The sequence below is a fragment of the Lipotes vexillifer genome, unplaced genomic scaffold, assembly GCF_000442215.2.
Source record: "Lipotes vexillifer unplaced genomic scaffold, Lipotes_vexillifer_v1.1 scaffold311, whole genome shotgun sequence".
Taxonomy (NCBI): Eukaryota; Metazoa; Chordata; class Mammalia; order Artiodactyla; family Lipotidae; genus Lipotes; species Lipotes vexillifer.
In genome coordinates this window covers 6,112,948-6,125,200 of record NW_006791012.1, presented here as the reverse complement: position 1 = coordinate 6,125,200, position 12,253 = coordinate 6,112,948, and the positions used below count along the sequence as shown (strand labels likewise).

General features: G+C 37.5%; 1 protein-coding gene across 1 annotated transcript; it reads right to left on the bottom strand.

The window, feature by feature from the left end:
- Positions 1-6,783: 6,783 nt before the first annotated feature.
- On the bottom strand, positions 6,784-12,079 carry TMEM17 (transmembrane protein 17). Its single transcript, XM_007464128.1, has 4 exons — positions 11,980-12,079; positions 8,279-8,382; positions 8,012-8,125; positions 6,784-7,062 (listed from the first exon to the last, which is right to left on the bottom strand). Exons 1-4 carry the CDS (start codon positions 12,077-12,079, stop codon positions 6,784-6,786), a joined length of 597 nt encoding a protein of 198 aa, XP_007464190.1.
- Positions 12,080-12,253: the final 174 nt, after the last annotated feature.

Genomic DNA, 12,253 nt, shown 5'->3' with positions numbered 1-12,253 from the left:
TAGGGAAGGTACAATAAAGACGAGACATTTACTAGTGCAACATGGAAGAGAACAGTGAGATTGTTCCTTTCCATGATCTGGTCATTATACTTCTATTAAGATATGCTTGTCCTCGCTTAAGACCACCCAGATATTTTCCTTTGAAAAATAGCACATAATGAGCTCCTTAATTATTAGTGAACTGATTTTTTGAGAGGTGTAGATTGCAAGATGTGTGTGTGTATGTGTGTGTAAAATGTATTTGTGCCAGCATTTCAGCCTCTGATGAGATTCTTTTGAAATGTGATCATTATCTATCAAATTAGCACTCCCTCTCAGCTTTGTATCATTTTCAAATATGGCAGCATTGTCTTCTGTTTCAATATAGATACATCATTCATTGCCTACAGTATAAAGTTCAAACTCTTTATTATATGAAACACTGATAACATCCTGATGCCAGTCTTTCCAGCTCATCTCAGGCCCTTCTCAACATAGCTTATATTTTAATCATATCAAACTACTTTTGGTTCTGGTCAGACCTTATATTTTCAAATGTCTGTGCCTTTGTCTATGCTGTTCCATCTGTCTGAAAGACTACCTTGCCTCCTAGTCAGGATTCCTCACTTTTCTTCATATTTTACATAGCTCTATTACAATATTTTCATAAGCCATGATGATCACCTTAAATTTGTCTCCTCTGCGAGCCCTTGGATGGAAGGGCAGGGACTCAATCCTATTTATCTTTTTGTCCTGGAGTACCAAAGCATAGTGGATGGCATACTGTTGGAGCTAAGTAAATTAAGTTTACTTTGCAAAACAAAATTATAGCATACTAAAAATAAAAGGCATGAATATATCCTTTGCTGCTCTGCTTAGTAAATTACCAAATAATCAACAGTGAACTGCTCTCCTGCCTTCCTTAGCAAGGGCTTATTGGGCATCAGGAGCTCTAGTTTTTAGGATAGCAAAAACTTTAACTCTTACCAGCTTTTATTCTTTTTAGGAAAGCTATTGAAGCAAAGTCCTAAACTTCCACTCTCTTTTAGTTCTTCTAGGTACTAATGAATCAAGCATTTATAAAATAATTATTAAATGTACATATCATTTTTTGAATTTGCATTTTGAATTTGAATTTGAATATCAAACATTTTTCTCTTTTGAGCTATAATATTGAGCAGTGTCTCCAATGTGTTTTCGATTAGAATATAAATAACTCAAGATCAGGAACTAAAACCCTTTAGAGATGAATCGATAATACCACTTTCCTATCAGCCAAATATAGTGCTATTAGAGTTCTGAAAAATTAAAAGAGAAGGCCATTCTTGGTTGATTATTGTTTTTAAAAGTCTACATTTTTAATGTAGCCAACTGCTAAACACAGGCCTGTGGAACAATGAAGGACGAATAAGTAGCTGTGATATATACACTGTGATTGTACAGACCTCACTGGCTTAGAAAGCCCTTTCCAGACAAGGGTGTGGCTGTGAAACTTGTTTAGATTGAGCATGTTGATAAGCTAAATTTCCAAGTGTCTTAATTTTTCATAGAATATATGTTTTATTTATCTTCTGGTCTGTGCCTTTTTAAGAGTTTTATTCTTTCTTGAGTTTGGTTGAAATGATTACACACCGATGCTTACCCTCATTTTCAGAAAGATGTACATCTGTGTAAGTACCAGGATAAATTTAAACGTTGTGGTTAAACCTGATTTTCAACACATTTTTCTAGGGCCTGAATGTTTTTAAATGCTTAATGCTTACACAGTGTGGCGGGAGTGGGGTGTGCAGTGGACAGGAGATTTTTAGGATGATTCTTAGAATGATTTTTAGAATGATTAGCTGTTTAGTTTTGTTTTTTTGTTGACTGAAAACCCTCAAATTAACAGTCTCTTAAAACTAGAATAAGATGTATACCCATAACAAATTAGTGTTAATTGCACTTAAAAAATACAGCATTAAAGTTTGCTGACAAACCTTTTCTAGGACCAAAAATCTAACGTTTTACATTGTAACGAATTTACAGGATAAACCATTCCACTTGCCTCATTGTTTTCTGCCTCTATGCCTATTTTGCTATGCAAAAGCTTTATGTCAATTTACTTTTTGAGCCGTTTAAGACCAAACCAAATTATTCCTTCAGAACATTTTAAACAATCCCTTAAAGACCTCTTTTTCTTGGCTATGTTTCCAATCTTGGCTTATCACTGTAATATTTCATGCTCCATGCTTCTGAAAAAATTCAATATTCAAGAACAAAGTAATCCAGAGCTTTACTTCATTTCAGTCTTTTTATGTCCTAGGGCTGTCCCAACTCAATGACCCAGTTTTTATTGTGTCACATCTGTCTGTGCTGACTGCAACCTGCTTGCCTAAGCCTTTTCCTGTCCCTTATCAGTTTTCCCTTAATTAAAAAAAAAATTTTTTTTTTTAAATTCTTTGCACTTCTCCTTTCACAGCTTTTAGTTTTTTTCCTCCTTAGGAGACTCTGTTCCTGTGGTAGCTACTCAGAAACACAAAGATGAGTGGGTGACTAAGGTCTCTCTTTCCTTGACAAAATTTTCATTGCAATACCTTTAGAATTACAGAAAGTGGATATTATAATTTGGCAATATGCATCAAGAGTCCTCAAAAATGTTCACACCCCATGATCCAGCAGTTTCACTTCTGAGACTCTAGCTTACTAATTAAAAAGAATCATCTAAGATATGGAAAAAAGCTGTATACATGAGATGTTCATTACAATGTTATGTATTGTTGGGGAGTTCTTTTGCTTGGTCTAATAATTAAATTGATGCAAACAGATTAATAGGAAGAAAAAAAACCCATTTTAATTCATATGCACGGAGGTCTCATAAAAATGGAATCCTCGAGGTGAACAAAGCAGGCTGTTTATATATCATTTTTAGACAAGGAAACAATTATTTGTGAAGATTTAACAAAGGGGCTTGTGCTTGGGGTAGCAGACTAATGAAGAGGTAACAAAGTTTGTCTACAGAGTTTTCTTAGCCTTGAATTTCCTAACTCTGGTGATAAGGATGCTTTCTATCCTCCTGGTATAAGGAGGATACTTTCACATGGGAGATTATTTCCTGCTTTCATGGGGAAAGAGGGGGTTAGAGTGTTTTTCTATATCATTTTTTCTCCACTGGCTTAAATTCAAACTAATCAGTATGTCATTGTAGCATATCTTGGGGCAGCCTGCTCTGAGGCCCAACAGTATACATGCAAAAGAAGAAAACAACCCAAATATCCAACAATAGGAGAGAGGTTTAATAAATTACTGTCTATCTGCTTGATGGAATATTGTGCAATCATTTAAGATAATGGTCATGTTGACTATGTAGAAAGATAGGTAAAAAATTATAATGTTTTCAGAAAAGCAGGGTGCAAAGTCGTAAGTGCTGGTGGTCACAGCTATGTTTTAAAAAGCATTTACAACAGGAAAACTGCAAGGAAAGAGGACATTTGCTAATACTTGTTATTTTAGGGTATAGAATTATAGATGATTTTTCTTTCCTTTACTCTCAAAATCTTGATTCAAATTCTTTTAAAATTCAAGTTTTTGAAAACTATAGTCTTCACAGATGCAAATTAAGAACTATTCAGATATGCCACATCAAATACAATTTATAAAAGACTGTTTCAGATAGAGCTCTATTTAAGTCTAATAATAATCTAACAATGCCCAGGGGATGGGGGTGGATAAGATAGTGAGTACGTCATTTTGTTTACCATTGTGTGTAATCCCCAAAAAGATACATTAGAAAAAAAAATTTTAATACCTATTTTAAAATATAAAATAAAATTATTAAAAAAAATCTTAATAGGTTCTACTCAAATTTATTTCACTGCCACTGACTTTATCCAGGCTAGTTTGTTCTCTCCAAAGTTGCTTCATCAAGTTCTACCTCTAGCCCAACCCTTATAGTACATTTCCCACACTGTTTTCAGAGAAATCTTTCTGAAACCTAAATGTATGTGATATTTCACTGTTTAAACTATTCAGGGATTCAGAATATTAGAGTCTTTAGCTTACTAGCTCCTCCCAAGCTTCTCTATCTTATTCTGTGTCCTTTCTTCTCATGCACCCTTCCCACCAGTTTTATCAAACTACATGTAATATCTGAAACAGTACTCAGAGTCACTATTGCTTCTGTCTCTTAATACTGAAACTAACACTTAATACTAGCTCAGTCTTCAAATCCCAAAGTGGTTACTTTCTTTGGGAAGCCTTCCCAGATTCCTCATCTTTTATGTATTCTCTGTAATCCTACAGTGCTATCCCTGATTTGCCCATCTGCTTTTTCCACCAGACAGTAAACGTCTTGTTATTGTGTGCACGGGCAAGCGCAAGTGAGTGTGTATGAGCAAGTGTGTTTAACAGCACTCCCTGCCCCTCCTGCCCCATGTCCCTTCCCTGTGCTCTGACAATGAGAGGAATAGTGATTGCTAAATGGTGTTGATGAAGGGCTAGTGTGCTAATCCTGGACACCAAGTGCTAGGAAAAAAGAGAGGAGATGCACTGGAAGCCAAGGACTGTTAGCTGTCAGGTACTTATTAGGTAGAAACTCATTCACTGCACCTCCTTGATGAAGTTAGACTTTACTTCCAACGTTGTACCCCTGAGAACAGGGAGCACATTTATGTGTCTATGAACTCTCCACTCTTCCTTGTACATACTAGGCATTCAAACATATGTTGATTAAAATCCAATTTTTATAAATCATTCTGATTTACAGAAATTCACATCCACCTTGTCTATAATTAGGAAAAAACCCCAGAAAAAAAAAATGTGAAAGACAAAGTGTTTGTGAAGCTCAACGTCCTAACTAGAAAACTTCAGAACAGTGCTGTGAACCCTGAAGAGGAAGATGTAACTGGAATTAAGGATGGGCAAACTTATTCAAATAAAATGAAAATAAGGACTGCCTAAACTCCAAATGTGCTGACATGGAAATATCTATCTCGATTTTCGTATGCTTACATAGGGAACCAGCTATACTCCAAAAGAAAATATTTGTTCAGCCTAACACAAAATCATGGTTTTATTGTTTAGACAAAAAACAAATAAATCCATGTTCTCAATGCATTTTCTTAGTTTCTTTTTTCCCCATCCTTATTATATCTGTATTTTAAGCAATATGGCTATTAGAGCAAAATTTTTTTAAAATTTTAATAAATTGAATACATTTTCCCCCAATTTTTATCGTTGTTAAAATTTTTGATTATCACTCAACATTTTAGTGATTACTCTTTTAACCTTAAAGTTTAAATGTTTCAGAGGCTCTGATATTTAAAATAAAACTCTGGAAACAACTATTAAATAGAAAATTCTTTCTTCATCATCCCCTTAATTTATCTGCTATGTAGATTTAGTGTTCTTATTTTATATTTTCTTATAAACTCACCCATCTATTCCTATCTGGAAACAAATGCAACAAATATGTTTTAGTAAACTATCCAAACAGAATTCTATTTTGAATTTCAAATTATTGGAATATACCTAGTGACAGCTTTGGTATAGGGGAAAGGCTAATCAGCCAGTGCATGGGGGTAGAAAAATTTGACTGAACTTTATATATAATAATAGAAAGAGCATAAATAGACTGGTGAGGTGTGATTAAGAGTGGGAAATAAAAAAATTTTCAAAAATTAAGCAATATAAGAATGTATAAGGCACAGCATGGAAATCCTAAAATAAGCATGAATTACAGAACAGGAAGATTAGAAAGAATGATTTTTAAGGTAGCTACAACTATCTCTCAGTAAAATACATTACTTATAAAGGCACATTTCCCTATAGGACAGAAAACATTATATCCCTTAAGACAATCCAACAGTCACTTAAAAATAATGTTCAGATACACCCAAGCAAACTCTGTAATAAAAATAACAAACCCACAGCCCAAAAGAACTGTACAAGACAGGAATGATTCCTATAGATACTTTAACATAAATATTTTATACCTTATTGTAAAGACATTTTACACACCACTGCCATAAATACCAAACACGGTTTTATTTATCTACTTATTTATTTTTTTGAAAGATTTTTTTTGATGTGGACCATTTTTAAAGTCTTTATTGAATTTGTTACAATATTGCTTCTGTTTCATGTTTTGGTTTTTTGGCCGTGAGGCATGTGGGATCTTAGCTCCCCGACCAGGGATCAAACCGGCATCCCCTGCACTGGAAGGCAAAGTCTTAACCACCAAACTGCCAGGGAAGTCCCTGAACACGGTTTTATGAAAGTAACAATTTTAGAATAAAAACATTTCCTAAATAGCATGATAATCCACCTGTTTTCTTCTTAACCTTAGTATAACAGCTAAGACCCTAGCAGACATGAAAATTTGGTGTCTTAGTTTACAAATGTAGTCTAATACATCGGAGTACTGACAAGCATTTCCACATGCTTCAGACATACTGCCAACACACAGATAGCCAACAAGATTAAAAGAAATATACACATTTCTAGTTATAGGTACTAACTAGAAATATTACAGTAAAGATGTAATGCCACCAATACAGGTTTTTACACACCTGAAAAAGTCAACAACAACAAAAAGTTTCAGATATTTGACATCAGGTAGACAACACGTAGGCTTTAGGGTTGATTTACTGCTTTCATGTGATGTGCAAATAGTCTTATCATTGCCCCCAACCTTGGAATTTCAGAGCCAGAGAGCATACAGTTCAAAACACTTGCTTTATCCTTTTTCTCGTGCTAGCCCTCTGGTGTTTCCCTAATTCCTGCAGTTTTCCAGAATGATCTTTCAGATTTTCACTCAACAGCACTCGGTCAAATCTCTTCTATACAGGATCTCACTCTTCTCATGTCTCCTCTGCTCACAGAGAGCCGGTCAAAGTCTTGCAGGTGGAAACGAGTTGCCAACTGATTTACCATTTTCCTTAGGGTAAGAAATGCTGAAACAACTTGGAAAGTAAGGAATATAGTGAAGATGATATGTACTGCTTTTTCCAAGGGCAGATTCGTTAGGCCTTCATTAAAGAGCAAGAATAGAATTAAAGGCAACTGCAATAGAAGGCTCAAAAGCCAAAAGCCAGCCAGCTCAGGAACCTGCAATGACACACATGATGAGTATCAGATCAGTGAAGTACAGTCTTCTGTTTGTTATCAATAAGCAAGTGATACTACTTGATGGCTCTACTGTGAACGTACATTTTGAGCTCTGTAAATCAAAAGGAGTACAACATGGTCCTGGTCCTCAGAAAACTTACAGTCTAGACTGGAAGAGAAAACTTACTTATGGGACAGTCCTAGAATACTACAGTGAATAATGAAATGCACCACTTAGCATTATAGACTAAATGCTACAAGAAATAAGACAAGAGGGTAAGTAGGGTAGGTAAAAGATAGAATTCAAGGAGGTAGGCTTTTAAAGTTGGGTAGAAGGAGGAAGAGGCAAGAACTTAAGTAAGCGAAGATGTGGAATGAGTATGACTGGGAAACAACACATCACCTGGAATGGTTGCTTGGATTAGGAAAAAGCAAGAAATACAGTGCAACAGGCTGGGACAGGCCCTTATGAAGGGCCTGAAGGAACACAGAAATCTTTAGGGATTATCCCTAAATTCTGGTAACTGTAAATGCTTAGGCAGCATGATGATTCAGAAAACATGAGCCTTGCAGAGGAAATGAGTTTATCATTTTCCCCCATTCTCTTATTCAGGATCTAAATAATCACGTTTAATTGACCAAGTATTTTCAAGACTGGTGAGAAGAGGGAAAACTATCACTTCTTAAGTGTTTACTATGTTCAGGTACTTTATATAAATTACTTAATCCTAACAAACCTGTGAAGTAAATATTTCCCCCATTTTATACGTGAAGAAACCAAGGCTCAAGAGATTAAGCAAACAGACCACAGTGACAGATGTGGTGAAGTTGGAGCTAGGCCTTAACTACAGGCCTTTGCTCCTTCCACCACATCTCACTGCCTTTTCCTTGTTAGGAAAATCTTACTGCATTTATGGGTAGCACTGAGAGAAAGGAAAGAAGAGCCTACCTTCTCCTGCAGGTTCCCCATGTAGCCCAGATACAACCTGATCGCTTCAATTAAGGTTATTAGGATGATAACGGTGACCACAATGAATTTGTAGTAATCAGGCAAGACTGAATACTAAAAAAACAAAAATAAACATGTTCATAAAATCTCACATATAGTAAGACTGACCTGAGATTAAAAAAAAATATGAAGAACTTTAATTTTATTGACAATGTAACAAGGGACGGCAGAAGAGACCTCAGCAGAAATAGTAAAGTGTAGATTTACCTTCATCTGAAGCATCATAATGCTGCTCACCCACCAAAGTGGGAAAAAATAAGTGTTAAAATAAAGTGACATCTGCAATGCCAAACTGGAAACCATTTCATTATCTACGGAAGAAAGAGAGAGAAATGGAACAAACTCTTAACCCTGGTCTCTGCCCTATACGTCCTTTAGTTCCTTAGAATTAATAACCATAGCAGCAGCTTAACGAAACTCCAAATTTTAAGCCTATTTATAATCATTGACAGTGAAAGGAAATAGTCATCATAATACTATTTAGTTCCTATGTTGGCTACTTGGGGGTATGTTTCACATTTTTCAATTACTTTATCATTTTCCTATTATGGTCTGCTGACTTTTTTGCATACAACTGGTATAAATTAAATGTGGAATATCAATATGAATCCTATTGAACAGATAACAATAATAATCATTACCTCCTTTGTAGAGTTCTGTGTAAAGAGCCTATGAAATGAACACATAAAATACATAACAACTAATCTCTCACATATAAACTAATCTCATGCAAAATCTAATCTCCCCAAATTATAATTAAACAGACACCCCTTTTCAGCATATCCTAATCCTACCTGTTCATTCATATCCAATTCAATGCCACTTTTTCCATAAATCCTTTCTTGATCCCATTCCCCCACTCCAGCAGAAATCTCTTTCCCCTCTAGGTACTTATCACTCTAATCTGTGTGTAAGAAGTGTTAGCAAAGAGCCACACTCCCCTCACTTGAGACACAATCTGGTTACTGAAGAGACAATGAGCTCTGGAGTCCAAGTAAACCCGGAACTCCCCAAACTCCCTCAGAACTCTAGATGCCAGACTTGGACTAAATTATTTAACCTCTTTGAGCCTTAATTTATTCACCTGTAAAACAGTAACATTAAAATTACCTCACAGGTTGCTTGTGAAGATTAAAGATAATATAAATTACTTCACCCTAGCACTATGCCTGGCACTTAGTAGGCACTCAATAAATATGAGTCCTTTTTCCTTCTCTTTTACTTATACACAGGCTCATTGTAAGCACAGACCACGTTCTACCCAAATTTGAGGCCCTCATAGAACCTAGCATCTTGCTTTACACATGGAAAATAACAAATATGCATAAGCAGAAAGAATGAATTCATTAATGAATGAATGAAAACATACTATTATAAGGGCATTACCAGTGTAGCCATTCATGATACATGAGTTTCATTTATCTAAGGCTGATTACATAGTACCTTTTGCTTTCATATAAGGGAGAAGGGTCCTAAATTAAGAATTTGATTTTTAAAATTGGGCCCTACAAATGCATCCTAAATTTGACTAAATTCCAACAATTTAAGAGCAGGTATATATTTTGAAATCCACTGCTCTAAATGAAAGAATTTACAAAGGCTCTAAAATAAATATTTTTTAAAATTAATTTATTTATGTATTTTTGGCTGTGTTGGGTCTTCGTTGCTGTGTGCGGGCTTTCTCTAGTTGTGGCTAGAGGGGGCTACTCTTGGTTGCGGTGTGTAGGCTTCTGATTGCGGTGGCTTCTCTTGTTGCAGAGCTCTCGCTCTAGGCGCGTGGGCTTCAGTAGCTGTGGCACACAGGCTCAGTAGTTGTGGTTCGTGGGCTCTAGAGCACAGGCTCAGTAGTTGTGGCACACAGGCTTAGCTGCTCCGTGGCATGTGGGATCTTCCTGGACCAGGGCTCGAACCTGTGTCCCCTGCATTGGCAGGCAGATTTAATCACTGTGCCACCAGGGAAGCCCCTAAAATAAATTTCTTAAAAACAGATTTTTATGTCTTTTTCTCCGCATCTGAGTATTTTATATCTATCATTTAACAGTTTTAAAATATAAGATAGTCATGGTCTCTCACAGCCAGGTTTTTCCTTTAGCTCCAAGAATATCCCTGATTATTATGTCTACTTTTGCTTGCACCCATTTATTAAATTACCACTGATAAAGGAATGCATTCTTACAGTCTGTTAAATCTGAAGGTAACTCACTTGCCTAGGATTTTCTCATAACAATAGTACAACTCTTGGTCAGCTGCGGTCATAATACACGCTTGCAATTACAGTACAAATAATCAAACCTAATTCAGATCCACAAGGAAGAAAATGTGGAAAAATAGTGATAAATTAGTTAAGCTGAAAATTTTAATACCTTTAGAGCAAACACTGTCATCAAATTTTGTGAAGAAGTTAAGAATTTTGTACATGAGCATCTTAAGAGTTATGCTATGTCTGTATTTCAGCAGATCAAACTTACCATCATGCAGTTGAAAATCAAGTTAATATGTAAATTAACCTTGAAAGCACAAGACATGAATTTACTAAATTCTGCAAAAGTACAAGTTGACTTCTGTAAACGGAATTTAAATTAAAACATTATGTAATATAAATCAGGGGTGGGCAAACTACCAGCCAGCTGCCTGTTTTTGTATAGCAAGTGAGCTAAAAATGTTTTTTCACATTTTTAAATGGTTGAGGAAAAAAATGAAAGAATAATAATATTTTGTGACACTGAAAATCATGAAATTCAAACTTTAGTGTCCATAAATAAAGTTTTATTGGAACACTGCCATGTCTATTCAATTACCATTACCTATGACTGCCACAGAGACCTACGGCCTGCAAGGTCTAAAATATTTACTATCTGGCCCTTTACAGAAAACCCCTGATACTTTATATCATCAGATTTTAGTGCCTTGGCTTTAGAATCAAAAACATAATAACCTAATTTTTCACATTATGTTTTTCTCTGTACATCTTAAATCAAGACCAGGCCTAAATTGAGAGGACAGGCAAGTAATCAGGGTGAAAAATTGAAACGATGGGAAATGACTTTTCTTTGCCCCCTTTAAAAAATCCCTAAACCAAGCAAGAGGAAAAGATTTCTATTTCCCAGCACAGTTCAGTGATAAAAGCTGCGTGGGTTTGGTTGACAGTATGTTGTCTATCATGATTTAAGAGAGGGAAACTGTTTTGCAGAAAACTGCGTTGTCACTTGTCAGGTTGGATGTAGCATCGTGGTATTTTGTTACTTGATTTAGGGCAAGAAGTATAAATAGGGGATGGGAAGGAGAAGGCAGGGAGAGTGCGAGTTTTGTTGAAGGCGTTGCTAGAGTGGCAGGTGCCACTCTGTACTGGATAGCGTTTAAAATAAAATTTCTTTCCATGTCTTCTGCCAGAAAATGGACTTGTGGTGGAAAGTACTTGTTCTGCTAGGAAAGGAGAAAAGGAAAAGATATTTTACTGGGGTAGGGGATAGTAAGTGGAAAGAAGGGATTGCCTGGGCTGTTTCCACTCCACCCTGGCCAGAAAAGCCAGGGCGAATGCCGTAGAGGAAAAGCAAAGTCGGCCTTCTCAGTCTTCTCGGAGGGCAAGGGACCGGACGCGGGCTGCGAAGGCGGCTTTTATATTCTTTTTTGAGGAAGGCCGGCGCCACCTCAGCCGCCCCGCTTGCAATTCGCCGGCCAGGTCGCAGCACTATCAACCCGGAAACCGCTGGGTCACGGGGCCGGGGTATCTGGTCCCCATCTCAGCCCCATCCCTCGGCCTGGCCCCTCCTCCAAGGAGCTTCCCGCACTGCGGAGAACCACCTGAAGGCGAAACCGCCATCTTAGGTCTGGGCAAAATCTGGCCGCTCCAAAACTCGCGCCAGGTCTTCCGAGGGCCACACGTCTTGTGCTGGGCCTCTGCCACTCACCCGGACCCTCGTTATACTCCGGCCCGGTCCGGCTGGAGTCACTGAACACGGTCCGGCTGAAGTTTCCCAGCCTCTGGCGGACCGGGTCTGGCAGCTCCATGCTCTGGCCTTGGTACTGCTCACTGCTGCGTCTTCGGGCGCTGTGGTGCTCTGAGGTTCCCACGGCAACCGGGAGGCGAGGGCGCTGGGGGCCCGGGCGCACGCGCGGCCGCACTGCACGGCCGAGGCGTGGGGCTCCCTGGAAGGGAGAGGAGTGCGGGGGAGCCCGTTCCTG

Bases quoted from the DNA above. Each gene is read 5' to 3' on its own strand.
- TMEM17 (XM_007464128.1), bottom strand. From the start codon at position 12,079: ATGGAGCTGCCAGACCCGGTCCGCCAGAGGCTGGGAAACTTCAGCCGG. The intron at 8,383-11,979 runs GTGAGTGGCAGA...TTTCTTCCGTAG, and splicing joins GGAGTATAACGAGGGTCCGG to ATAATGAAATGGTTTCCAGT. The intron at 8,126-8,278 runs GTAAATCTACAC...TTGTTTTTTTAG, and splicing joins TTATGATGCTTCAGATGAAG to TATTCAGTCTTGCCTGATTA.